The sequence below is a fragment of the Equus quagga genome, chromosome 14 (assembly GCF_021613505.1).
Source record: "Equus quagga isolate Etosha38 chromosome 14, UCLA_HA_Equagga_1.0, whole genome shotgun sequence".
NCBI lineage: Eukaryota > Metazoa > Chordata > Mammalia > Perissodactyla > Equidae > Equus > Equus quagga.
The window spans coordinates 91,102,342-91,127,647 of record NC_060280.1 but is presented as its reverse complement, the minus strand read 5'-3'; the positions used below and the strand labels follow the sequence as shown (position 1 = coordinate 91,127,647).

At 38.9% G+C, this 25,306-nt stretch overlaps 1 protein-coding gene across 1 annotated transcript in view; it reads right to left on the bottom strand.

Moving 5' to 3' along the window:
* Positions 1 to 461: 461 nt before the first annotated feature.
* LOC124225675 (adhesion G protein-coupled receptor E3-like) overlaps positions 462 to 25,306 on the bottom strand; it is a 32,142-nt gene continuing 7,297 nt past the window's right edge. Inside the window, exons 4-16 of the mRNA XM_046638307.1 lie at positions 23,157 to 23,297; positions 22,223 to 22,284; positions 20,187 to 20,364; positions 17,194 to 17,313; positions 14,249 to 14,457; positions 12,684 to 12,842; positions 11,740 to 11,934; positions 8,421 to 8,656; positions 6,799 to 6,865; positions 5,209 to 5,300; positions 3,337 to 3,517; positions 2,297 to 2,389; positions 462 to 491 (exon numbers count right to left, since the gene is read on the bottom strand). Coding sequence (XP_046494263.1) covers positions 462 to 491; positions 2,297 to 2,389; positions 3,337 to 3,517; positions 5,209 to 5,300; positions 6,799 to 6,865; positions 8,421 to 8,656; positions 11,740 to 11,934; positions 12,684 to 12,842; positions 14,249 to 14,457; positions 17,194 to 17,313; positions 20,187 to 20,364; positions 22,223 to 22,284; positions 23,157 to 23,297 — 1,763 coding nt within the window. The remainder of the gene's footprint in view (positions 492 to 2,296; positions 2,390 to 3,336; positions 3,518 to 5,208; positions 5,301 to 6,798; positions 6,866 to 8,420; positions 8,657 to 11,739; positions 11,935 to 12,683; positions 12,843 to 14,248; positions 14,458 to 17,193; positions 17,314 to 20,186; positions 20,365 to 22,222; positions 22,285 to 23,156; positions 23,298 to 25,306) is intronic.

Below are 25,306 nucleotides of genomic sequence, written 5' to 3'. Positions count from 1 at the left end.
ACCCCAGCCAGAAAAATATAGATCTGTAAAACCCCCTTTTCTACCCCACGCTTCCAGCCTCAAGTAGATTTGAGATGAGCGAGGGGCAGGCAGGTAGAGAAGATTTTAGTATTAGAGTAAGTGTGGCATTCTGATTAGTATCTTGGACGGGATATTCTAATTACTGAATTGATACTGGTTTGGTGACTTAGTAACTCCAGGGTTATTTCAAGCAAGAAAAGTTGAGCCCTGAGCTGGTTTCCAACTAGTGCAGCGAAGCGTAACTCTTCTGAATAAAGCTCAAAAGGACAGCGGGAGATAAACAAAAACAAAACAAGCTGAATTTTCATCCTGACCAGTTGTGCATTTTGTGTGCCATTCGCATATAGAAATCTCAAGGGAATTAATGAAAAAGTCTGTCAGAATTAATGAGATAGTACAATGATGTTCCCAAATACAAGATCAGTAAAGAAAAGAACCCATTAGCATTCTTCTACATCAGGAATTACTAACTGGAAAATATAATAGAAGAATTAAAAACTGTTTTAAAAAACATAAATTTAATTCTATTAATTTAGTTAACCTTTTATTTCAAAGTAATCATATATAGTCTACAGAAGTTGCAATAATAGCACAGAGAAGTGCCATATACCCTTTACCTAGTCTTCACCAATGGTCCCAACTTGACATTGGCATAGAACCATTAACTCTTTTTTTTTTTTTTGAGGAAGATTAGCCCTGAGCTAACATCTGCCAATCTTTCTTTTTTGCGGAGGAAGGCTGGCCCTGAGCTAACATCCGTGCCCATCTTCCTCTACTTTATATGTGGGACGCCTACCACAGCATGGCTTGCCAAGTGGTGCCATGTCTGCACCCGGGATCCGAACCTGCGAACCCCGGGCCACCAAAGCAGAATGTGTGCACTTAACCACTGCGCCACTGGGTCAGCCCCAAACCATTAACTCTTATTCAGATTTCACCATAAAACTCTACTAAGTTCTATAAAAGATAATCTTAATAAAGCTAATGAAAGAGAAAATATTGTGCAACAAATAGCCAATGACACTTAAAAAACTTAGAACCTGACCACCCCTACTCACACTTTTTCTCATTCTCCTTGTTGGACTTCACTTCTTATTTTTTCCCAAATCACTTACCGTCCAACATAACGTAGAGTTTACTTAAATGCTACAACTATTGTTTGTTGACTGTCTTGTCCTGTAGAATGTAAGTTTCCTTAGGTGAGAGATCTTTAGCTGAGTTTTTCGCCAGTACATGCTAAAGCCCTGGAACTGGGCCTTGGCACATGATAGGTGCTCAATAAATATTTGTTGAAAGACTATCTCCTTAACTACTGTTTTTCCATCACCCCACACCCAATCCATCAATATATTCTCTTCATTCTGGCTCACAAATACACTTTGGATGCATTCAGTTCTCCATTTCCCTGTCATTCACTCCCGGCTCCACGTCACCATCTCTCACCTGGATTACTGAACTGCTCTCACTCAGAAAGGCCTTCTCCTACCACCCTATATAAAGGAGCTCCCTGCCGTCACACCCACACACCTTGATTCTCTAGTCTGTATAACCCGGGGGGTTAGGAATGTGGGCTCTGGAGCCCAGTGGGCTGGATTTGAATCCCAGCACCAAACTTAGCAGCAGAGGGACCGTGGTCAAACCAGACAATGTCTGTGCTTTGTTTTTTCTTCTGTAAAATGGTGATAATAATAGCAATGTGGTTGTGGTGAGAGTTGAATGAAACATTAAAGGCACGTAAAGCGATAAGAGGACAGTCAATACACTATTAATGTTCAGTAAATATTAGTTGTTGTTAATGTTGACATCTGAGTCCCTTGTGGTTTCCTGCAGAACATTCACCTCCCTGTGCAATGATTTACTTATTTACCTGTTGTTTCTCCAGAGGACTGTCAGCCCAATGGGGGCAGGGCCATGTCTGTCTTATTCAATGTGCATCCCTAGTGCCTTGAAGGGTAGCTGCCACATGGCAGGCGCTCAAATTTCTTCTAAATTACAATTTCCTGCTTGGATTCAGGATTTCGGTCCCTCCTTTCAGTGCTTTTTGTACCATTTTGCCCTTGTTTGAGACTCTTTTTACTCAAAGTGTGGTCCATGCACCATCAGCTTTAGCACCATCTGGTAGCTTGCTAGAAATGCAGATTTTCCAGGATTCACCCAAGGCATATTGAATAAGAATCAACACTTTCACAAACATCACACTGGGCTTTGTAGGCCCATTAAATTTTAAGAAGCATTGACTTAGATGAGTGCATCAAGCAAGAAAAGAAGTTCTTACCATTTGGTTGTGGGTAGTAGAGCCAGATAACACATAGCTACTGCTTCCCATTTTTTTAATAATCATAAAATATTTCTTGTATTCTTCTTGAACCTGGAAATTAAGGAGTAAACAGATTTGTTACCACAAGTGGCTAGTTACTGATGGAAGACACTGAAGTGGGAGTTAGGAGCCAAGGAAATTGTATGAAATGGCTATATCATTAAATGGTTGTCTGTATGACCTTGGTCATCTTTCTCCATTATAAAATGCTTACATTCACTCCTTAGGGCAGAGTCAAACTCATTATATTACTAAGGAATGATTTTGTTACTTGAATTTTTATAAAAATACTGTTTCCTGGACATAGGTTTTTATAAATCAGTGATTGGCAACCTATGGTCTGCAGCTCACATCTAGCATGCCTCATATTTTTCTTAGGACTTGTGATTTAAGAATGGTTTTTGCATTTTTATATGGTTGAAAAATAAAAAGAAGAATATTTTGTGAAGATGAGAATGATAGGAAATTTAAATTTCTGTTGGAACATAATCTCACTCAGAAATAGAACACCCATTTTGTCAGTGATGTCCTTGCATGATTTGGGGCTACAATAGCAGAATTGAGCAATTGCAGCACAGATCATATGATCCACAAAGCCAAACATAATTATTATCTGGTTCTTTACGGGAAGTGTTTGCCGACCTTTGATATAAGTGATATGTGCCTTTCCGTTCTCTTAATGGTTATCAGAATGGAATGACACAGTAGATGCAAGGATGTTTTGAAGTTAAGAGATACAAGGGAATATAATGGTGTTACTGGGGAACATGATCAGCTTCCACTGAAATGGAATATGTAATGTGACGGACATCACTGCAGTCAACTTTGAATGATATAGGAGCAAATCAGATACTTGGATTAAGGAGTGGTTGTTGCTGAGTTGTACCAGTAAGAAGACAACAAAGCAGAATGCAAATGATCCAAGTGGTCAGACAATGCTTATGACAAAGGCAGACTGTACGTTGGATCTGGGAATAGGACAAGAATGGTAACATTACCTGCCGATTGAGGAGACAATGGATCACGAAGATGTAGACTCCCTGTAGGACATTGATGATGGTAAAAGCATAGGCACTCACTGATCTGAATGGTTCCTTTACGGGCTCAACGAGAAAAAAGCCAAGGCCCCAGGAGCAGCCCAAGAGGAAGAGCTGAGCCGTAGCTTTAAATGTCAATGTCCTGCCAAATCAAGATGGAAACACGCTCTTCTCTTTGCCTCTCACTTTCAATCTCAGCAGTTTTCCTTCTACCTAAAGTATTTCATTAAAAAAACCTATTCTCTTTTACTAAGCAATTGGAAAGGTTGAGTTTTTCTCAAGACTGGATGAAATTGAGAAATATGTAGTTAAGAATAAGATTACAAGACAATGAGTGAATTACTCTGTAGTTAATTTAACTGAAGAGAGCACAGCTAAAATTTTCAGCACATAAACTACAGTTTGGACGTATTTATTTTTTGATTTGTGTTCCATATTAGCTTTAAGGCAGTGGCTCTTAAATTTTGATTTTGGAACAACAGCATGGGCATCATCCGAGAACTTATTAGAACTGCAGTCTCGCTTCCCACCCAGATGTACTGAATCAGAAACTCTGGGGCTGCGGCTCAGCAACATGTGTTCTAACAAGCTCTCTGGATGATGCTGATGCACATTAAAATTGAGAATTATTGCATTAAAATATAATACTTGCTTAAATTTAATTTCACATTAAGTTGAATTTGGTAGTCAGTACATGTAGGTAATCTCTCTGAGCATGTATATTAACTATGATGTCTAGAAATTAAATATGTACAAGAAAGCTATGATTAAAGGGAATTTGTTAAAGAAATTTTACTTAAAGGAAAAGTAATTTGTAAATACTCATCTTTTAAATATATGAATTTGCCCAGCCCGGATTTTTGTTACAAAAAGATAAAGCTTTTCTTATTACTCACCAGCCAATGTAGTATAGCAAAAAAGGATTGGATGAGGTCAGGCAGGCATTCCTTTAGCCTCTACTATTCACTGACATTTTGCTTTAGTCATTAGTCCTATTCATCTAGTATATCTTGCTTCCTTCCTTCTGAGGTCCTATTAGGATTTTACTTCCTGGTCCCTTGTGGTCAATGAACTGTGAGCAGAAGTGATGTGTGGCACTTCTCAGCCAAAGTGTTTAATTGCCTGAGGGAGACCCTTTCCTGTAGTGATGGACAACATTCCAGATGGTAGCTACCCCATTTCCTGGCTCACTGAGCTAGGGCACTGTAGAACAGAGCCCCTAATTGATCCACATATGAACACACAGTATGAACAAGAACTCATCATTTGTTGATTTAAGCCACTGAAATGTGGGTGCTATTTGTTACTACAACACAGCCTAGCCTCTCCTTACTGGTACATCTTTGGACAAGTTTTCCAGAATCCCTTGCAAGAGATAGTTGTGGTTAAGGATGCATATTCAGGCATCAGACAGATTGGATCTCAGGTCTGACACATAGGTTCAGCTGTATTATATCAGGCAAGCTACTTAACCCTTTCAGCCTTAGTCCAGTCATTGGAAAGATGAGATTGATAGTTGTGCTTATCGCCTTGTGCTGGAGTAAGGGTTAAATAAGATAATACATACAAAACATAATGTCTGGCTCATAATAATCAGTGTAAAACAAGAATAAAAGTACTCACCTCATAGAACTTTTTGGCAAGCACAGAGATGGACACAAGAGTTAATGCTTAATACATGATATTATCCTCTTTTTTGGCCACTTTTATACTCAGGTTACTAAGGAAGACCATCATATACTTCTTCAAGTGTACCCCAAGAGAAAAATCTCATGGAAACATTTAATGAGCTCATCTCCCTGGGCCTTCCAAAAAAGCCTGATCCCTCCTTACCTTGTGTTTTTTATCGTGGACACTTCTTTATTGAGGGAAGAAAGCCTGTCTCTCAAAATCCATAGGATTGTCAAATAAAAGATAAAATTTATCTGTAGGAATGATATGAAATACCATCAGCAAATATCGACATTTAAGGCTTATAGATATTGGCAAAATGGAAAGGAGCTAGGAATCTATTGTAAAAAGCTGTAAGATATATTCAAGATGCTTTGAGACCTACTGGCTAAGCCCATGGGTTCTTACGTATTCTCAAAACTAGCTGATCATTAGTTACCTGGGGTATTTACTAAAACACAAATTTCTGCATTGTATTCTCATAAATTCATATTTAGTAAGTCTGAGGTAGGCCCATGGGACCTGTATATTTAACGTGCTCCCCAGATATTTCTTGTGATCATCCAAGAAACATCTAGAATTGCTGAATAAAAGATAGCAAACATCAATTGATGTATAGTGGAGTTAAAAGAAATTAAAGAAAATCATTGATGATCAGAAATAAGGATGGAACTCCAAACCTGATCTGCAAGTGTGTAGGTTGATACTGCCCTTTCCTAGAATGGATGTGACAGATGGTCTCAATTAACTATGGACTTGAGATTCCAACATGTGCTGGGGCAGGGGACAAAGACTTGTGAAGTGACAAGTTGGAACTAAGACCCACCCGCATAAAGCCAAGAACCTTGAAAGGCTACTCTCTCACTAAAGTGGTCTAGTAGAAAAACATCTTCCTACCAGTGCAGGAAAAAAGGCAAATAAAAGCTAATTTTCTTAGTCAGGAGCTCTGAGCATAAGTTCAAATGCATTTCTTGAGATTTTTGTTACCAATTTCTCCTCACACTAGTTTGAGGTCCAAATTTATATCATCACTTTACTTTGGAATGCCCAAACAGACCCATTTACATAACAACTTATCCTAGGTCAGTAGTGGCTCTGGGATACCTGATAGTATCAAATTCAGAACCACTCTGGAAGCATATGTTTTCAACAGAATTAAAACCCTTTTTGAAGATGAAGTCAAATTCAAAATTATAAACCATACAGTCTACCATGAGTGCAGAGTTGGGATACAATAAACAAGGGCAGGATTAGAGGCCAAAGTTCAGGGCTCTCATTGCTTCACAGTGGCCCAGATTTGTATCCCAGTCTCAGAACCACCCCACTCATCTGTCAGTGGCCGTGCTGTGGTGGTGGCTCACATAGAAGAACGAGAGGGACTTAGAACTAGTATGTACAACCATGCACTGGGGCTTTGGGGAGGACAAAAAGTAAAAAGAGGAAGATTGGCAACAGATGTTAGCTCAGGGTGAATATTACCCTGGAAAAAAACAATACAGCAAAATCGACATAATTTCCAGGAGAAATTGGTGGATTCACATTCATAATAAGAAATTTTAATATACATCTTTCAATAACCTCTAGTCCACTGTTTTACATTTAGTAGATCTGAATGCTCAGGAGGACTTGTAGATTCAAGTATCTGGAACATCTGCTTCAATTTTAAATGATGCTAATGTAGTGGCTTCCCATGTTGTATGGTACCTATTTCGATCTTACCTTAAGTAGAAAACAAATATATTATATACCCACCAAGATGATCACAGAGACTGGACCTATGAAACTCCAGATAAGCCCTCCTTTTAGGTTGAGCCAGCAGCTGAAAAAAGAAGAACCAGTAAATAGATATCAACTGTTCAGTACTATCCGGGATAAATATAAGATGTTTAAGGGATACTAAAATTTATGCTGTATGTTTCCCATCAAAAATAATGAGATACATTCAGTGGTAAACTAAATTTGCCACACAAGGTTCATGAGGAATAGTAATGTGGTTGGATGATGTCTGGTAGGTAGCAGCCCGGGAATGGAGTAACGTAGTGGGAAAATTTTTGGCGTAAGTGGAGTGAGGTCAGGTTATGAAGGACATGGAAAGATTGTCATGGGCAGTTTGACTTGATGTGAGTTTGGCCTAGTTCATTTTTTGGTTTTAAAATTTGAATAGTGCAGTAAAACATTAAGAAAATTCTGGATGCAGAATATATTAGAACTGGAGAGAGAACAAAGGTATAGATTAGCTAGAGAGTGCAAGAATGGAGACAAACAATCCCAAACATAATCAGAAGCACTGAATAGAGGAGTGTGTTTATCAACATATTCAGTTAGAAATAGGAATCCACAGATTTTTGCTACTTTAGAGGAGAATCTCAGAGTGGGAAGAACGCTTAGAGTAATGATGAGGACTTCAAGTGCTTCTAAAGACTGTCACATCACATTATGTATTTAACAGTATACTTGGGATTAAAAACAACACAAAAATGCTTGTTTATCAGAAAATTTAATTTTCAGCTTTAAAACATTTACCAAGTATCATGTATTCTGAATGCTGTGACCATGATTATGGGTGGATAGGATTTGAGATGAGGCATCTTTCTTGATTGGCCTCCTGACACTGTAACAAACCTCTTGAAATTTATATAATTTTTGCTTATATGGAGACAGGGCTTTTTCTTTCTCTGCATTTCAAAACGATTACATTTTCAGCCACTATTCAGGCTATTTTTTTCATGTATAAAATGTGGGAGGATGGCTGAATGAGTGTTATTAGATTCTAATAACACTCTAAGACTCTTTACACCCCAGAAATTAATGATTCCAACTGTATGATAGTATAGACTTGAGTGGTAATTCAGAGCACTCAATCTGTCTACATTTTAAACACCAAACTATTTCCTCCTGACTTTCTGATATTGATGAGAAGAGGAAAAGCCCAAGAAGATGAGTAAGTTGCTTTGTGTTGTGAATACAATGGTTTAGAGATGCAACATAATTTATTTGAGTGAGACTAGCATCCAGACGTGGGCCAATCTTATACCCAACTAATTCTATGACCTTGGAAAAATCCTTCAACCTCATTGAGTCTCACTGTCCTCACCTGTTACGTGGGGACACAGGACTATTCTCTACTTTTCAAATGCAGGTACTGAGTGTCAAATGGAATATTATATACAAAGTGTTTAGCACAGAGCCTGGACAAAGGAAATGGCAAGTGAGAGCTGCTGCCATCACTGCTGTTAATATTATGGGTGTCAGTATTAATAATTATAGTGATGATTGTCAAAACAGATAGTTTCCTGTTGTTTCTCCCTTGGTTTTACAAGGAAGACAGGTGTGCACACATTTCCCCCCCAGCATGAGTTCAGCATCACACTCACTGTCTAGGTGTGCCATAGCCATGGGGATTGAGCCCTGCAGACACAGCCACAATCACCACTGGGATCCCGTAGCCAAAAGGATACAGGAACCTCTTCTGGAGTCTTTTGGTGATGGTGTAGTTGGCCACTTTGAGGTTCCTAAGGGTAAGGAAGAGGTGCAGTCCTTCGAGGAGCATCCAGGTGAAGGAGGCCAAGTAGAGGTAGTGCAACAGCCCTGCGATGATGGAGCACAGCACCTGGAGGGGGAGGAGAGGCACCGGAGTGTTCGATTGGCACGAGGATGCCATTTTATTCCCAACACAGCATTGCATTTGAAGAGAGATATAAACTTAGAAACATTAAACTCACAGATAAATCTCATAATTTATCTTTTTAAATATAAAATACTGACATAGGACAAAAATTATTCCATGTATGAGAGTTTTAAGGACTAAAATAATCCCCATTGTCTGCCTCCTTAGCTGAGCCTGAATTGAATCTGATCTTCTTCCAGAAAGACTTAATTCCTTCCCCACCTAAAAAGGTGTACGAAAACCAATTATTCCAGAAAACTAGTGGCCAGCTAGCCCCACTGTGTATCTCATTCCTTTCACACTTGATCATTGTTCAAAATGTTTCATTTATTATTTCCCGTGCTTTCATTCCCACACGATGCCATGTTTCCTCAGCCCAGACCCAAACTCTTATTGCTTCCCTTCCCCCAAAACTGTCCTTGGTCCCTGTGAATTCCTTTCCACGTCTTTACTGAACTCTCCTCCAGCTCCTTGATTTTCCTAAACTCTGATTCTGCTTTGGAGATGCTGCTTCCTTACGTCTGTCTTAAGTAGACGCCCCTTCTATGTATGCTGTGCATCTTGAAGGCAGAAGGTGAGGTTGGTATTGTATTTTCATTAACGGGATTTGCTGTCTGTTATTCCTACAGAGACTCCAAACATCCAGGTCCAGCTAAGTCATCCTTTACCCGTTCTTATCCTTGACACTTCCTAAGTACTGAGTGACTCCTGTTATGCTTTTAAAATTTGAGTGCTTCTCCAGTTTCTACCATCATCCTGGATAACTTCAATATCCAATACCTTGGCCTCTAAGTTTCTTGACCCCTTACCTACAATGATCTGCATTTCACTTTGGACACCTGTTTCTATGTCCACACTGTACTCCTTGACATTAAATTCAGGCATTCTTCTTTCTAGACGTACCCTTCCAGGTTTTTAAAAGCACAATGACTCCAGCCATCCCTGCTCTTAAACTTTGCCAAGACACCAGGCTCCTTGATCCTTCCGCTTTCGCCACACTAGCCTATTCCTTCCTTCGTTCATCTCCTTCCCTGTCTATCCTAGACCTGAACCTAGGTTGCTTCAACCAATCTGTGATTGTACTCGACTCTCCTGCCTTTTTAATTCTTTTATGATACTCAATTGGTAAAACTCTATTACCAGGTAAGTCTCACTTTCTGCCTTCTTTATTATAATTAAGATACTGCCTAAGAACTAAACTACTGTATAGTTTTCTACGGTCCCTAACTAAACTGTGTTAGTACTGTGTAGAAATTCTTCTACATTTCCTCAGCACCCTCCAAAGCAGAAACCTCTTTTTAACTCTCTATCCTGTCCTCTTAGTCTTGCTTCGGATCCCCCATCTGACGTTAGTCATAGTTCTTCTCCTGGGCACCTTCTTAAGTGCATTTAGGTACTCTCAAGGCTATTTCATTTTATTGAAAGCAAATACCTCCCTCGTCTCAAGTTCTGCTCCAGGTTCTTTCTGGTCTCTTCCTCCCTCTTCAAGAGTGCTGCTTTCTCCTTTTCCCTCTTCCTGCCTACAACCCATTCAGTCCTCAGCCCTCCCCAGTACCCCCACTGACTTCTGCCCTAATCCTCTTAAACAGCTTTCACCAAATTCACCAATGGTCACTTTTGGATTTATCCAATAGAAACTGATCAAGTTTTATTGCCTTGAATCATTGTGTCATTTGACACTTAAAGCTCTTCCTCCCTGGCTATGCTACCTCTATCTTTTCTTTTCTTTTTCTGTGCCCATCCTTCAGAATTTCATCCCCAACCCCCTTCTTATTCTGCATCTTTATTCCCAAGAGTTATCATCCTCTCCTGTGGTTTCCGGTACTTCCAGATGATGTGCGAATTATTTCCATGTGCATTCTCACCCGAGCACTAGGTCTATAGAGGGAATTGTCCTCTGACCACTTCAATTTGGATATACCAGAGAAACCTCAATATGTCTCAAAGGGATCCAGTCCAAAGAGCTCCTTACACTGTATTCTGTGAATAGGACAATCATCCATCCATTCCACGGGACAAACCTGCATTCTGGGTGTCACCCCTGATAACATCCCCAACCTCATCCTCCACATCCAAGCAGTGAGTAGGTGCTGTGTATTCCCCATCCCTCCTCACGCTCAAACCTATTCAACTTTCTTCTTCATTGGCACCAACTTGGAGCAGTTTTCAACCTTGAACTTTGCTCTACATTCTGTTTATTTCAATTTTAAAGTCTGAGATACCAAAGAATGCCCAAATCCCCTGAAAGGCTGTATAAAAAGTGACCAACTCTTGCTTCTTCCCTAATCACAGTATATATTTCATGTTAGTGGCTCTCAAAGTATGGTCCCTGGACCATCAGCATCAATATGACCTGGGAACTTGGTATAAATGGAGATTCTCAGACTCCATGCTGGACCTAGTAGATCATAAAATTTAGAAATAAGGCTCACTTTTTCAAAAGCCTTCCAGATGAGTCTAATGCACAGGAAAGTGTGAGAATAGTTATTCTAAGAAAACTGAGTTACATAAGATTTCCAAATAAGTTGAGACCCAGCTCACATCCAGACCTTCATCAGTTCTCTAGTGATTTTTCTCTTCCAATGGCTAACCTCTTCCCTTAATCTAAGGGCACAGTTCAGACACAAATTCCTTCAGGGTGCCTTTCCTGTTTTTGACATTGGCAACTGTCTTACCTATGGGGTCTGAATCTCTGTGTGTTTACTTCTGCTGTGAAAACAAGTTCTTTACTTTTTAATTGGATGAGGACGGGCACTGTGTATTCTTAGTTCCTAGCAAAGTTCTAGGCTCAGAATTGGCCCTAAATAAATATTCATTAAACCAAATAAATTCAGCTAATTGAATGAAATTATGTAAATCATAGAGCTTGACCTATACAAAGTATTTTGCAAATGGCATCAACAAGTCAATCATAACTGAAGTTTGCTATCCGATTATTTCCTGTCACATCGCTTCTCCATACACCTCCTTTCTCCTCATTGGCAAGCTCTCCATAAACAAGAATGAACTTTGGTTAGTTTTTCTACCTTGGGCTTGGTCTGTTTGATGCCTGTGAGGAAGAGCAGGTGGGCCAGGAAGAGGCAGAGTGAGAGCTGCAGGTGGAGGGAGATGCTGGTGTTCTGGATGGATTGGCACAGGAGGAAGGTGAGGACCGCCAGGAGGAGACACAGCAGAGAGACACCCAGCCCCACGTGGGTGATCACAGTCAGCACAGGGTCCTCCTGGTTCCAGCAAAAGAAACTCATTTTAGACTTCCATTTTCTTTGATAAATTTACTATTGTAAAGAAGGTAATATTGGTTATTTTACATTGTTGATCTGGATTACCACTCAGACCTTAAAAAAATGTTTTCAGACCATTTATGGGTATTAGAAAATATCAATGACAATGTTAAATTGACTACTTATGGATAGTAGATAGTGTCCATGACGATGTCAGATTTACAAAGCAGAATATATACTACGTAGATTAGGGTTTCTCAGTCTCAGCACTATTGGCATTCTGGGATGGATGATTCTCTGTTGTGGAGGGCTGTCCTCTGCATTGTAGGATGTTTAGCAACATCTCTGGACCCACTAGATGCCAGTAGCACTCCTCCACCAAGTAGTGACAAGAAAAAAATGTCTGCAGTCATTGCTATATGTCCCGTAGGGGGCAAATTTGACCACCAGTTGAGAACCACTGAAATGGAGTGTGGTCACACATTTGAAAAAATATATGCATGCATAAAATAACAGAATTTATGTTTTAAGTTAATTTCCATCATTGCTGGATGGTAGCATCTTTTCGTGTTCTTTGTAATTTTCTATATTTTCCATTTTAAAACCAGCAGGCATACATTTTTCTTAATTAAATAAAATCTATATGTATCTTTAAATTCTCCTCTGAATATAAATTTGAAATAAGCTTTGTTTTATAAAAAATTTCATTACCAGACTCTAATTGGTTAGTAATAGACTTAAGACTATACCTTCGTCACACTGGATGCCATAAGTACTGCAAAACTGGAGAGGTGATTGCAGGAACAAACTGTTTGTGTCACATTATAAAAGATGACATGACAGCCATCATTGAACCAAGTCATTTTGTGCCAGTAGACACATAAAGGCCTTTCAAATTCATTTTTTACCTGAAAAGAGAATAATATCCTTGTTATATTGTATTTTATAATCACCCCAGTCAGTAAATGTACATATATGTATCAATATATGTAAATCTATTAGAATTTACAATTTATGTGTATTTGAGGTTAAAACACAGGTATATTTGCTGCTCCCTATTGCTGATTGAATAATCCCTCTCACATTTGCTTCCTCCCTCATATCTCTAACTACTCCTTGCCTAGTACTATGTCCTATGAACCCTAATAGTACCTTTTTATGAATGACTTCAAGAGATCTTTTAGCCCAAGGAATGGAAAACTATGAACCATGAGCCAGATCTGGCCCACTGCCTGTTTTTATGTGCCTGTGAGTTGAGAATCTTCTTTACTGTTTCAAATGGTTGAAAAAAAAGAAAAGAATAATATTTAATGACACTTGAAAATTATACAAAATTCAAATTTCAGTGTCCATAGGCAAAGATTTATTGGAACACGCCTATTTATTATGTACTGTCCATAGCTGATGTTGCACTACAGTGGCAGCATTGAGTAATTTTGGGAAAGACTATATAGTTAGCAAAGCTGAAAATATTTACTGTCTGGTCTTTTACTAAAAAAATTTGCTGAACCCTATTTTAACCTGCCAGCTATGACTGACCCACTTTAGACCAACTGGAGAACTTTCCATCCAAAGGGGGGAAAAGAACTAATGTTTGTTGAAAACTTACCATAACAACGTTATCTCATTTTAGATGCCACAACAGCCCTGACAAGGAGAGTAAATCTCACAGAGCACCAAAAACCTGCCTTAAGGTCAGACTGCTGGAGGAGTCAGAAATGGACCTTGTGTTTCTTTTGTCAAAGCTATTTTATTAGACTTTTTATTTTTTTGCATAAAATATCTATTATGAACCCCCTGGATCCAGCGGCTCTTGCAATAATAAATGGGTAGTAGCCATACTTAGTGGGATATGCAAGATGCTTTTATATTTGGTTCATAAAACATGTTCTTATTATCTGAAGTTCAGTGACAATATTTAAAATTTATTTCTGAGACATGAGAGGCTTGAAGAAAACATTGGGTTCAGTAATTCCAAAAAGTTCAGGAAATTCAAATGGAAAAGTCTTTCCATTTCTTTCGTTTTCCATATCTTTCATAGGAAGTAAAGGACTAATTTGAACAAGTTTCTTTTTTATCCGTTACAACAAATATTGCTACATTTCTAATTCCCTTCCCATACATTAACTATTAAGAAGATAACTGCATTCATGTAGTTAGAATGTCTTTTGGAAATGGCATCAGACCAGGTGCATAGTTTACTTGGTTACTAGTCTTCAAGAATCTGACCATGCTCATGTTCATCACCATTTAACAAACCCATCATGGGGTTGGTTGGAGTGGATACCAGAAAATTCCAAGAACTAAAAGCTACCTGCTTTGTGCCCACCTGAATATGTTGGAAAGTGAAGTTAATAGGAGCAGCCAGAGACCCATTCTTCACGTATCCTATTGTGCCACTCACTACCTTGGAGTTGAGATAGAATTTGTCCAGCTCTTCGTCAGTATTTAGGTGTTCCTTGGAGATAAATGTGTTATTCATGATGAGTCCAATGGAATTATAGGAAATAAAGGCAGCTGCTCCTGTTTGGAAAGAAGCAGACAGATTAAAGAGGTCTCTAAAGAGACCCTTTTAGAAAAAAAGCATAGCTAAAATTAGACAATTATTAGAGAATTTATTAGATAAAACTATTAGTGATCAAGGGATGAACCAAGGTGTAGAAAAACAAAACAAAGATCATGAGATCAAAAACATGTGAAGTATCAAACAGAGACATCAGCAAGATGATGGGATAGAAGTTCCAGCCAGTGTCCTCTCACAGAAAACTGCTATGAGAAACCAACAATGAATGAAAAACCTTCCTGACAGCTCTGGATTCCAGATGAGAGATTACAGAACTTGAGTGGAGCACAGAAACAAGAAAAGATGCATTGGAGACAGTAGGAAGGATGGTTCCATTCTACCTGGGTCACCCATTGCCCAAGCCCCTATAGCAAAGAGTGAGCCTCTTCACCCCAGAGCTCTCCCTGGGGAAAAGAGAGTCAAGTGAGAATCCAAGTTCACTATGGATCTAGGCTCCAGGCCTGCCCCAGTGAACCCCAATGCCAGGCTGTCACCGGTGGACCTGGGCTTCAGGCCTGCACCAGTGGTCCCCAACACAAGACTGAGCCACAAAGATGTTGGCTTCAGACCTCTCCCAGTACCAGGCAAGCCTCTATGGACCCAAGGAGGTGAAAGATCTGGACATGAAAACTATAAAACATTGATGAAAAAATTGAAGAAGATACATATAAATGGAAATATATCCCATGTTCATGAGTTGGAAGATGCATATTGTTAAAATTTCCATACTATCCAAAGCAATCTACAGATTCCATTTAATCCCTATCAAAATTCCTATGGCATTTTTCATAGAAATAGATAAAAGAACCCTAAAACTCCTATGGAACCACAAAAGACCCCAAATAGCCAAAGTCCTCTTGAGAAAGAACAAAGCTGGAGGCATCACATTTCTTGATTTCAAACTATAGTACAAAGCCATAGTCATCAAAAGAGTATGACAATGGCATAAAAATGTATATAGAGACCAACAGAACAGAAAGGAGAGCCCAGGAATAAACGCACACATATATGGCCAACCAATCTTTGACAAGGTCACCAATGACACACAACAGGCAAAGGAGAGTCTATTCAATAAGTGGTGTTGGGAAAACTAGAAATCCACATGCAAAAGAATGAAATTGGACCCTTAAACCATAAACACAAATCAATTCAAAATGGCATAAAGACTTAAACATAAGAGGAGAAACCAAAAAACTCCTAGAAGAAAACATAGGAAAATTTCCTTGACATTGGTCTTGGAGATGACTTTTTGGATATGACACCTAAGGCACAGGCAACAAAAGCAAAAATAAACAGGTGGGACCATCTCAAACTAAAAAGCCTCTGCACATCATAGTAAACCATCAACAAAATAAAAAAGGCAACCTACTGTACAGGAGAAAATATTTACAAACTATATATCTGATAAGGGGTCAATATCCAAAATATATAAGAAACTCCTACAACTCAATATCAAAAAAAAAAAATGATCCCCCACTTTAAAAATGGGCAAAGGACCTGGATCGAAATTTCTCAAAGGAAGACATACAAGTGGTGGACAGGTACATGAAAAGGTGCTCAATATTGCTAATCATTGGAGAAATGCAATTTAAAACCACAATGAGGTATCTCTTCATACCTGTTAGGATGGCTACTATTTAAAAAAAAGAAAAAAGCCTTATGGGTAGCAAGTGTTGGCAAGGATGTGGAGAAAAGGGAACACTTGTGCACTATTGGTGGGAATGTAAATTAATACAGCCATTAGGAAAACAGTATGGAGGTTTCTCAAAAAAATGGAAATGGAACTACTATGTGATCCAGCAATGCCACTCCTGGCTATTTATGCAAAGGAGTCGAAATCAGGATCTCAAAGAGTTATATGTACTCCTATGTTCACTGAGGCCTTATTCACAATAGCCAAGATATGGAAACAATCTAAACGTTCATCCATCAATGAATGCATAAAGAAAATGTGGTATATGCATATAAATGAATACTACTCAGCCTTAAAAAAAAAGAAATCCTGCTTTTTGCAACAGTATAGATGGACCTGAAGGACATTATGCTAAGTGAAATAAGACAAACACAGAAAGACAAATACTGTATGATCTCACTTATATGTGCAATTTGAAATAGTCAAACTCATAGAAACAAAATAGAATGTTGATTTAGAGGGCTGGTGGAAAGGAGAATTGGAGAGATGATGGTCAAAGCATCCAATATTTCAGTTATGCAAGAGAAATAAGCTCTGTGATCTAATTTAGTGATCTTATATAATCACTTATATGTATACATATATATCTAAAAGTATATGTCAGTCTTATATGATCTTATATATTATGACATATATATGTGATCTCATATCGTGATCTACTACACAGCATAGTGCTTACAGCAAACGATACTGCATTGTGTACTTAACATTTTCTAAGAGAGTAGATCTTATGTTAAGTGTTCACTTAAATTCACACAAAAATAATAAAGGGGGTGGGAGAAACAAATATGAAATACAAAATAGATATAAAAGATATTAGATGTTTATAATTCATGTGGCCACATTTGTTTGACAAATTCATAATATATGATGAATGAGACTTTGATTGACTTTTAAATTGTCTATAAAAAGGCCACAGTGGTTGGACTTAGAAGCAGTGACGGATTTCTCAATTTAAGTGAAAAATATTTTCCTTAGTTCTAGAGCCTCAGTTTTCCGTTACCTCCACTGTCTTCCCCAGCAATGGTCGTGCAGTGAATGCTCATCACTTCTGTTCCAGCCCTCAGGGTGAACGTCTCTTTTGACCCTTTGCAGCCTCCTTTAATGGCCAGAGTTTCAATAGCTGGAAACCAGACATTTTTTTTTTTTATGAAGATTGACATCTATTTATATTAAAAATTCAAAGCAGTTTACAATTACATAGAATGAGTTTCATTGTGTGTGGCACCACTGCCACAATGGAATAGAATCACTAAGTAAAGTAAAAGAAAATTACAAAGGGGCTTCAAACAGGAAATTTATTCCGCTGAAATAGAAATGTGATTATCTTTCGTGGTAAGTGAGTTTGTTGGTCTTATGTGGAGAAACAATATTCTTGAGGGAACAAAGCAGATAAAATGGGGAATGTGTATGGGTGAGATGAGAAGCAAGAAGTCAGACTCAACTTTGAGCTTGATGCTTTGTCATTTTGACTGTAGTCATTTCAAGAGAAGGAAATGGAAGAGGCTTTGTGACACCCCACCACTCTGTAATCAATGCAAGAAGTGGTATTTGAAGCAATTTTTCTCCATTTTCTTAAGATATACAGATGGAAAATTGTAGAGACTTGTCTTTACATTCCTCCATTTTACCTCTTTTGGTGAAAGACAAAGACATTTTAAGCAACTTTACAAGGAGGTGCTGGTAAGAACACATAGTGAGTTTATGTCATTTTGGTCTTTGTCAGTGTTGAACTCTGTCCTCCTGTATCCTTGAGGATAAGTACACTACATAGAGCTTCATTTGAAAGTTTCTCATCTGTTTTACACATTTCATTATCGTTCACTCATGCATTCATTTTATTATTTAACCACAGTGTCCCACCTGTTACTAGGCGCAGGGAAATAAAGGTAACAGGACTTGAAATGGGGCACTACCTGCCTCAGTTTGACGTGGCCTCAAAGGCCAAGAAGAATGTAGTAGGACTTGTGTGTCTCCCATATCCAGAAATGAGGGGCCAAACAACTATACTGGACATCGCTCATAATATCCAACAGTAGGTTTCACCAGCATTGGTGACAGCTGCCTGCAATCCCCCCTCTCCATAAGAGCTTGGAGAAAACAGATAGGATTCTATGGGAAAGAGTTGAAGGTGTAAATGAACGTACTTTCTCCTCCTGTCAAGTCAACTGAGAAATGTTTCAGGGGTATTATGCAAGGAGCATCCGTCTGTTACTGGAGATTGGAGAATGCAGAGTTTGGTGTCTGACTCTCACCAGGAGAAGCCTAAAATCTTCCCTGGATGAAGCAGAAGATGTCCTTGCCTGATAGAAGAATAAAGGGTATTGCAGTGGAATCACGATTCAAGGGTGCAGAGTGTTGGGAAAGGAGATTCAGATCTGCAAATTGGAGCTAGACTGGAGCCCATGATAAAAGGAATCCTCCTCAAGAGCTACCAGCAGGATGACAGGATCCAGCTCTAGAAGCTCAGAGGCTGAGGGGAGTGTTCTAAGATGCCAGCTGGAGGAGGGGTCTTGGGGCATCTTGGGATGCTTGCAGGTCTTTGGCAAGAGGAGTGCCAAAGATGCTCCATGAAGGAAGCTGCCAGTGTCCGGGCGTCAGAAATATCAAGAGGTTCAGTCCTAGGTGACAACAGCTGTAGCCACCTGAAATTATGGCCTTTTCTCTGCTCTGGAAAGGTCATAATGGCAACTGGCTTGTGGGAATAAGAAGTGGAAAGAGCCCTGGATCCAGAGCAAGAGCATCTGAGACTGAGTCCCAACGTTTCCTCTTTATTAATATATCGCATAGTAATTAAATCTCAACCTCTTTGAATCCATTCCATCATCTATAAAATGCAGTACCTTCCTTACTCACTCTGCTGGACTGTCATGAGGACCAAATTGGGATAAAGTTGGTAAAAGCTTTTGAACTATGTGTTTCACCTTGGAAATAAGGTGCAATGGTATATTCCTAGTTCTAAAATGGTTTTGTCTTGTGGCCAAGGAGTTGTTATTTGTGTACTTATTTTACATTCATATGTCATCAGATTACAAACTCCTGGAGGGCAGTAATTTTTACAATCGGCTTTGTTTCACTCATATTTTCCCTTATTTAAAAAAATGTATTCCTAATATTTTATCACAAATGGTCAAGCAGATTGCACACTGAACAGCCAAGTACCCATCACCCAGATTCTGCAATTCCCAACGTTTTGCTATGTTGCTTTCATCACTTATCTATCCCTCTATCCATCCATCAATCACTGGATGATGGGTGAATTTATTTTTTTATGGTATTTCCTTCTCCTCTCCCTCCTCAACCACATCCTTGATTCTGATCTCATTGAAGTGTTTCTTTGGCAACTCTACCTGACATTAAGCTTTCCATCTCCTAGGATATACAGTGTTTTACACTGATTATAATGTCTGCTATGTATGGTTACTATTTCATGTACTTATGTCTTATTTCTCTAAATCAGTGGCTCTGAACCAGGGGTGATGTTTTTCCCCCTCAGGGAATATTTGGTAATATCGGGAGATTTTTTTGGGTTGTCATGATGTTGGGATGAGGAGAAGGTTGGTACTGGCATCTAGAAACCAGGTTTGCTGCTAAACATTTTATAGTGCATAAGGCAGCCCCCACAACAAAGAATGATCCAGCACCAAATATCAATATTGCCAAAGTCAAGAAACCATGCACTAGAAAAGTTATACGTCCCCCAGTATAGCAACTGAGGGTGCCCACTGAAATACGAACTTGGAAAATACCCAAAAAGAATGTTAAATAGGTAGTTAGACTGAGAGTGAGCAGTCCTTCCACCCATGATTTCATTATTCTAGAACATAAGTAACTTTATCAATGACGCTCTGTGCATACTTCATGATTCCTCACCGGTGTAGGTTCTGAAGGGGTCTTAATTGTAGTCCATGATTTTTTTTTGCAGAAACAACCCATTTTGAAACACATACATCCAAGCAGACGCCTTGTGAGAAAGAGCAACTGGTGTGGGCTTACCCATAAACTGTGTCTCTACCCTCCGTTTGCCCTCTGTGGTTTGTTTCTGAGCTTCACTGTATGCTGCTGACTGAACACTCTGCAGATACAGGGTTAGCACTGCAGCCAATTCTTCTTTGTTTCTGGCGGTTCCATGGGCAGTAATGTTGGTGAGGAGATCAAAAGAATTAGCTATTCCCTGTGGTAAAATATAGACAGTGTCACTAAGGAAATGGAAAGAGATGCCTGAAACTACTCATTCTGTGCCCAAAATCTTTCTCTAAAGCATTTGGAATTAAAGAAACACCTTCCTTGGGGATGCTCATCTTCCTACAAATAGAGATGACAGGCACATTGAAGCAGAATGTTTGGGAAATCAATGCAATTGTTCAGATCTAGTAGAAGTCACTCTGTTCTGCTGTGATCAGGTCACTTCTTGAAAAACTGTGGATAAATGCTGCTGTGCCTTCCTGTCCCATATTTTATCCTTTCTGTCATCATTTTTTCTGTTTGTGATTCTTTTCTTGTTCACTTTCTCTCTCTTCTACTGTCTGCTATATTCTTCCTGTAAAGATCCATATCGTAGCCAATATAGTAAAACAACAACTATATTAAAATGAATAGAGTTAGCCATTATGGTAAAACAATATCGTGAAACACCAGTGACTTCATGTATTGGGGCAGAAAATGAGACTTGTTTTCACCTGTTTGCCTACTGAATTAAGCACAATCCATTTAAGTCTGTGAGCTTCTGGACTGAGTAATTTTTAAGGGGTGGATGGCGTGAGAGAGAAGCATACCATCCTTAGTAGAGACTCACAGGACCAGCTATGGAAATTTTTTTAACTATGAAAAACTCTCTGAACCTCCTGCTCTCTTAGTGATTTGGATACTTATTCTGTATGTGCTCCCCTTTCCTCTGAAAATGAACTGGGATTCCAGTAGACTAGCCTTCTATCCAGAGGACTTGGAGGAAACCCTGAGAGCCATTTGTAATGGTCCTCAACCATCCTTGTGCATTAGAATCGTTTGGTAAGTTAAAAAATACAGACAATGGGACTCTACCCTCAGAGATTCTGGTTCAACTGAGACCCAGGTATCAGTACATTTTTTTATAGCCATCCTAGTCTTTCTAATGTATAGCTAAGTTTGAGAATCACCAAGCATGAAAAGATATGAAAATATTAGAAGGGATTTCAAACCTTTAAAGACAGTGTTGCATTTCCGTTTTCACACCTACGTGAGAGCCTCACTAGGTCAGAGCAAATCCATCTACTGTTATGCCGATAATGTGTGGAATTCAGCTAGAAAAAAACACACAAGAAAGGTGATTTGAACATTTTCTTTATACCACAGAGATCTGGGCTTCATAGAAATATGTGTATTGAACTTGGGCATACAAGACTTTGAGTGGCTGATAGTTAACGTGGCCATGAAATTGACTTAAGGCTAATTATACATTTATAGAGGGTTAGTACAGCTTTCCAATAATTCTTCTAAGGACAAGTCTATATGTAAAAAAATCTCAGTGGTAAGAGATTTAATGTCTGAATTGAGCACTCAAGTGATATTTGGTGACATGCAATGTATTTAGTATTAACAAAAGGCATGCTTAACTGAAATTCAGAAAAAAAGGAAATTTTTTATTGACTTGCCCTATGAGTTATTAAAATACATAAAGATGCATTAATTAGAAATTTTGTTCCTGATGGGTGAAACAAAGAGACCAGGAAGTGTGTATATGGGATTGCCCAACTCCAGGGGTACAATAGGGCTAATTGTCACTTCCCCACCCAATTTACAAAAGCTTTGCAAAATAGTACAGAGAATTTCTATACACACCTCCCATGTTTTAGTTATCAACTTGCATTTTAAAAAGTAGCATTTTAAATTAGTGGATATCTAATGAATAAATAAGGTTGGTACATTTGGTTTTGTATTTGGAAAAAAAAATCTACCACACAATATAGTAAAAAATGTTACAAGAAACTTAAGTATATTTTATCTCTGCCCCTTTTCATGCCCAAGACACAAGATGATGATGGCATGAAACTCACCTGGACTTCACAGTCTCTGGAAAATTTATTTTTGCCAAGTTGAGAACAATTAGGATTGATTTCTAAGAATGAAAAGAAGAAGAGAGGTTGGAGAGAGTTACTTCTTCAAGGTCAGGAAATATTTGACCTTACAAGATGACAAAAATGTTTCTTCTCAGATTCCTGTAGCATCAAGTATCTACAAGTGAGACAGGATCAAGTTTTCTTAAAAAAATAATATATTTTGGAGACCCAGGGAGACAGAGTACCATTATTGAAGAATGTTTGCCTTCAAAAATTCCTAAATATTTCTCTCCAAGTCCTTATTATCATCTCTATAGTTTATTCACTAGCCACGGCTGCCATTTTATTTTATAAAACAGTGTAACCTATCATCAGCATTTGTGGACAAGAATTCTTGATAGGATTTTTATTATGGGTACTCTGTCCCATTTTTAGAGTGTTGATGTAGGTTGGCCTAAGACAGTGGTTCTCAAACTCTGGTGTGCATCAGCACTGCCTGGAGAGCTTGTTAAAACAGACAGATTCAGTAGATCCAGGGTGGAGCCTGAAAATTTACATTCCTACCACATTCCTAAACATTCCACTCTCCTGGCTGACATGGATGCTTCTGCTTCTAAACCGAGGTCAACTCTTACCCAGCTTCATTAGTCTCATCGCCTACCTGAAAGTCAAGATAGTCAATCATCAAATTGCTCTCATTTCCTGACAGCACCATTTACAGAAGAAATTGCTGCTTCTTTAGCTCTCCTCGAAGCCACCTGGCATAAGGCCAGACTCTTCATTAAGCCCATTCTGGCATCTTTTTACTGAGATACCCAAGCTTCCTCATGGCAGGTGTACTTCTTTGTTGTAGCAAGTTAATAAACCTGACAATGTGGACTTCATATGCATTCCCGGTGGTGTATAGGCACTGGGCTTTATCAATACTTACCAGTGCATTCTACCTTCTCATGTGTGAAGTTTGGCTTTCCATTACTTAGAGCCAAACCAGGTTGACAGGTACAAAGGTAGCTTCCAGTTGTATTGGTCTTTGAGGGTCGACGGGCAATGCTATTATGGCATTCATCCATATCTGCAGAGTGGTCAAACAGTTCATAATCGAGCCAGCTGAACACATACATTCCACCTACCCATTGGCAGTGGTGCCAAAGACTTTTCTGTGCCAAAGACCTATAGCTTCAGAAATATTTATAGGTATTTGTTGAAAATACAAATCCCAAAATGAATCTCAGATCCGCTAAAAAAGAATTTCAAGGTGGTGGGACTCGGAATCTGATGCTTTCACAAAAACCCCAGGTGATTTCATTCAGCATACAGGTTCGGGAGCCACTGAGAAGGATGGCTGCCTGAAGACATAAGGGATTTTCCTAAGTTACTAAGAGTTTAAAAAATATCTGAGTGTTTGTTCTCTGGGAGAATTCTTAGAAGTAACAGCCTATTGTGCAAAGAGGCGATAATTCTCCAGGATCATAGAGATAATCAACATGGGATTAGAAGACTAAGCTGTTAATACAATATCAATATCTAGGACAGGAACTGGAAAGATGGGAAAAAGTCACCTGTTATGCTATTATGATTCCCACTTGTTTCCCGTTTTTTCCTTTTCGTAATAAAATTTTCAGGCTACTCTGTTTGCTTAGTAACATTTCCAATTATGGGCCTTGGGTTTTGATGGAAGATTCTAGTCTAGTAGCTAAACTTATCACAGAATGAATAGAGACTCTATGGTGTGGAATACTTTGAACATTCACTGTTTTGTTTTTGTTTTTTGTTTTCTGAAACAACCAATAAAAGAGAAAATTCAGTCATGGGCATAGTTTCACATTTCGGTTCTATGACCTGTTTTCTTCCTGGCATCTTTGCTCACCTGGGTAGCTTTTCTCTAGAATCTCAAACCCATGTTGTATGGAACTGGTTCACTTTTGCTACACCTAATCCATTCTAATTTTTTAAGCCTGTTACTCTATTCGGACTTACTGTTGCAATCTTCTATGTTGTTTGTAAAATTCTGCTTTCCAGAAATTGATATAAGTCCTGCATCACTGGTAGATTCATAACCCTTTGTAATGTTATTGCACATTGCATTTAGAGGACAAGGAGTGGAGACATTGTCACATGCCAGAGCAACTGTCAGAGCGAAGGAGAGGATAGGAACTCAGTTTAGACCCTGGGCTGCATCAAGTCAACTTCCTGCTCTTGAGTCTTTGTGACTTGAATCCTTTTACGTGCTGAGTTTGATGTCTTGCAAGTTGTACACGCTTTGTAAACATTTGTTCAGTGGATGATCAGTGAACATGATTGGTGTTGCCAGCTTAAATTATTAGAAGAAAGAAAGATGTTTCAGTAGGGATTGATTAAAACTCTTTTGGAGAAACTTTGGAGCAATCCGCTTGGACAGTCCTACTCAAGGTGTGAGCTGTGGTTCTCCAAGTGTGGTCTCTGGACCAGCAGCATCAGCATCCTCTGGGAGTTTCTTAAAAATGCAAATTCCCTGGCTCCACCCTAGCCCTGCTGAATCTGAATCTGGGTCCTGCGCTAGGAATCTCTTTGAACCAGCTCCCCAGAGGATGGATGGTGATGCACACTCAGGGTTGAGAACCCCTGCATTTTGGCTGCTTGTAGGATAAAAGACTTCTCTGATGAACACCCTAAGAATTTTTTTGTAAGACCTGGCTTGGAATTTTTTGGTCTTTATTCTTTTCTCTTGTGTGAACTCAGAGAAGTGTCATGAGCCAGCCCACTGTTGTTTTATGCCATGGTTTTCTATCGATCAATAGTCTCAGGATTGTATTGAGCTTCCTAAACTTCAGGTCATTTTCAAAACCAGTTCTGTTTCTAGTTCTTTCCTTTTTATCACTTCACCAAACCTGTCACTCATTTTCTCTCTCCTCATGAAGTTTTCTCTCTCAATCTCCCCCATCTCCTTTCCCTTTTCCAAGATTCAACTCCTTTTTACACCTCCTTACCCATCATCCTGTCTTGCATCATTTCTTCATGTCTGTAAGGAGATGACCATGATTGAGGAGGCAGGTTTTGTGTATGAGATTTCTTTTTTAAATTACTTTTAATTTCATTAATTCT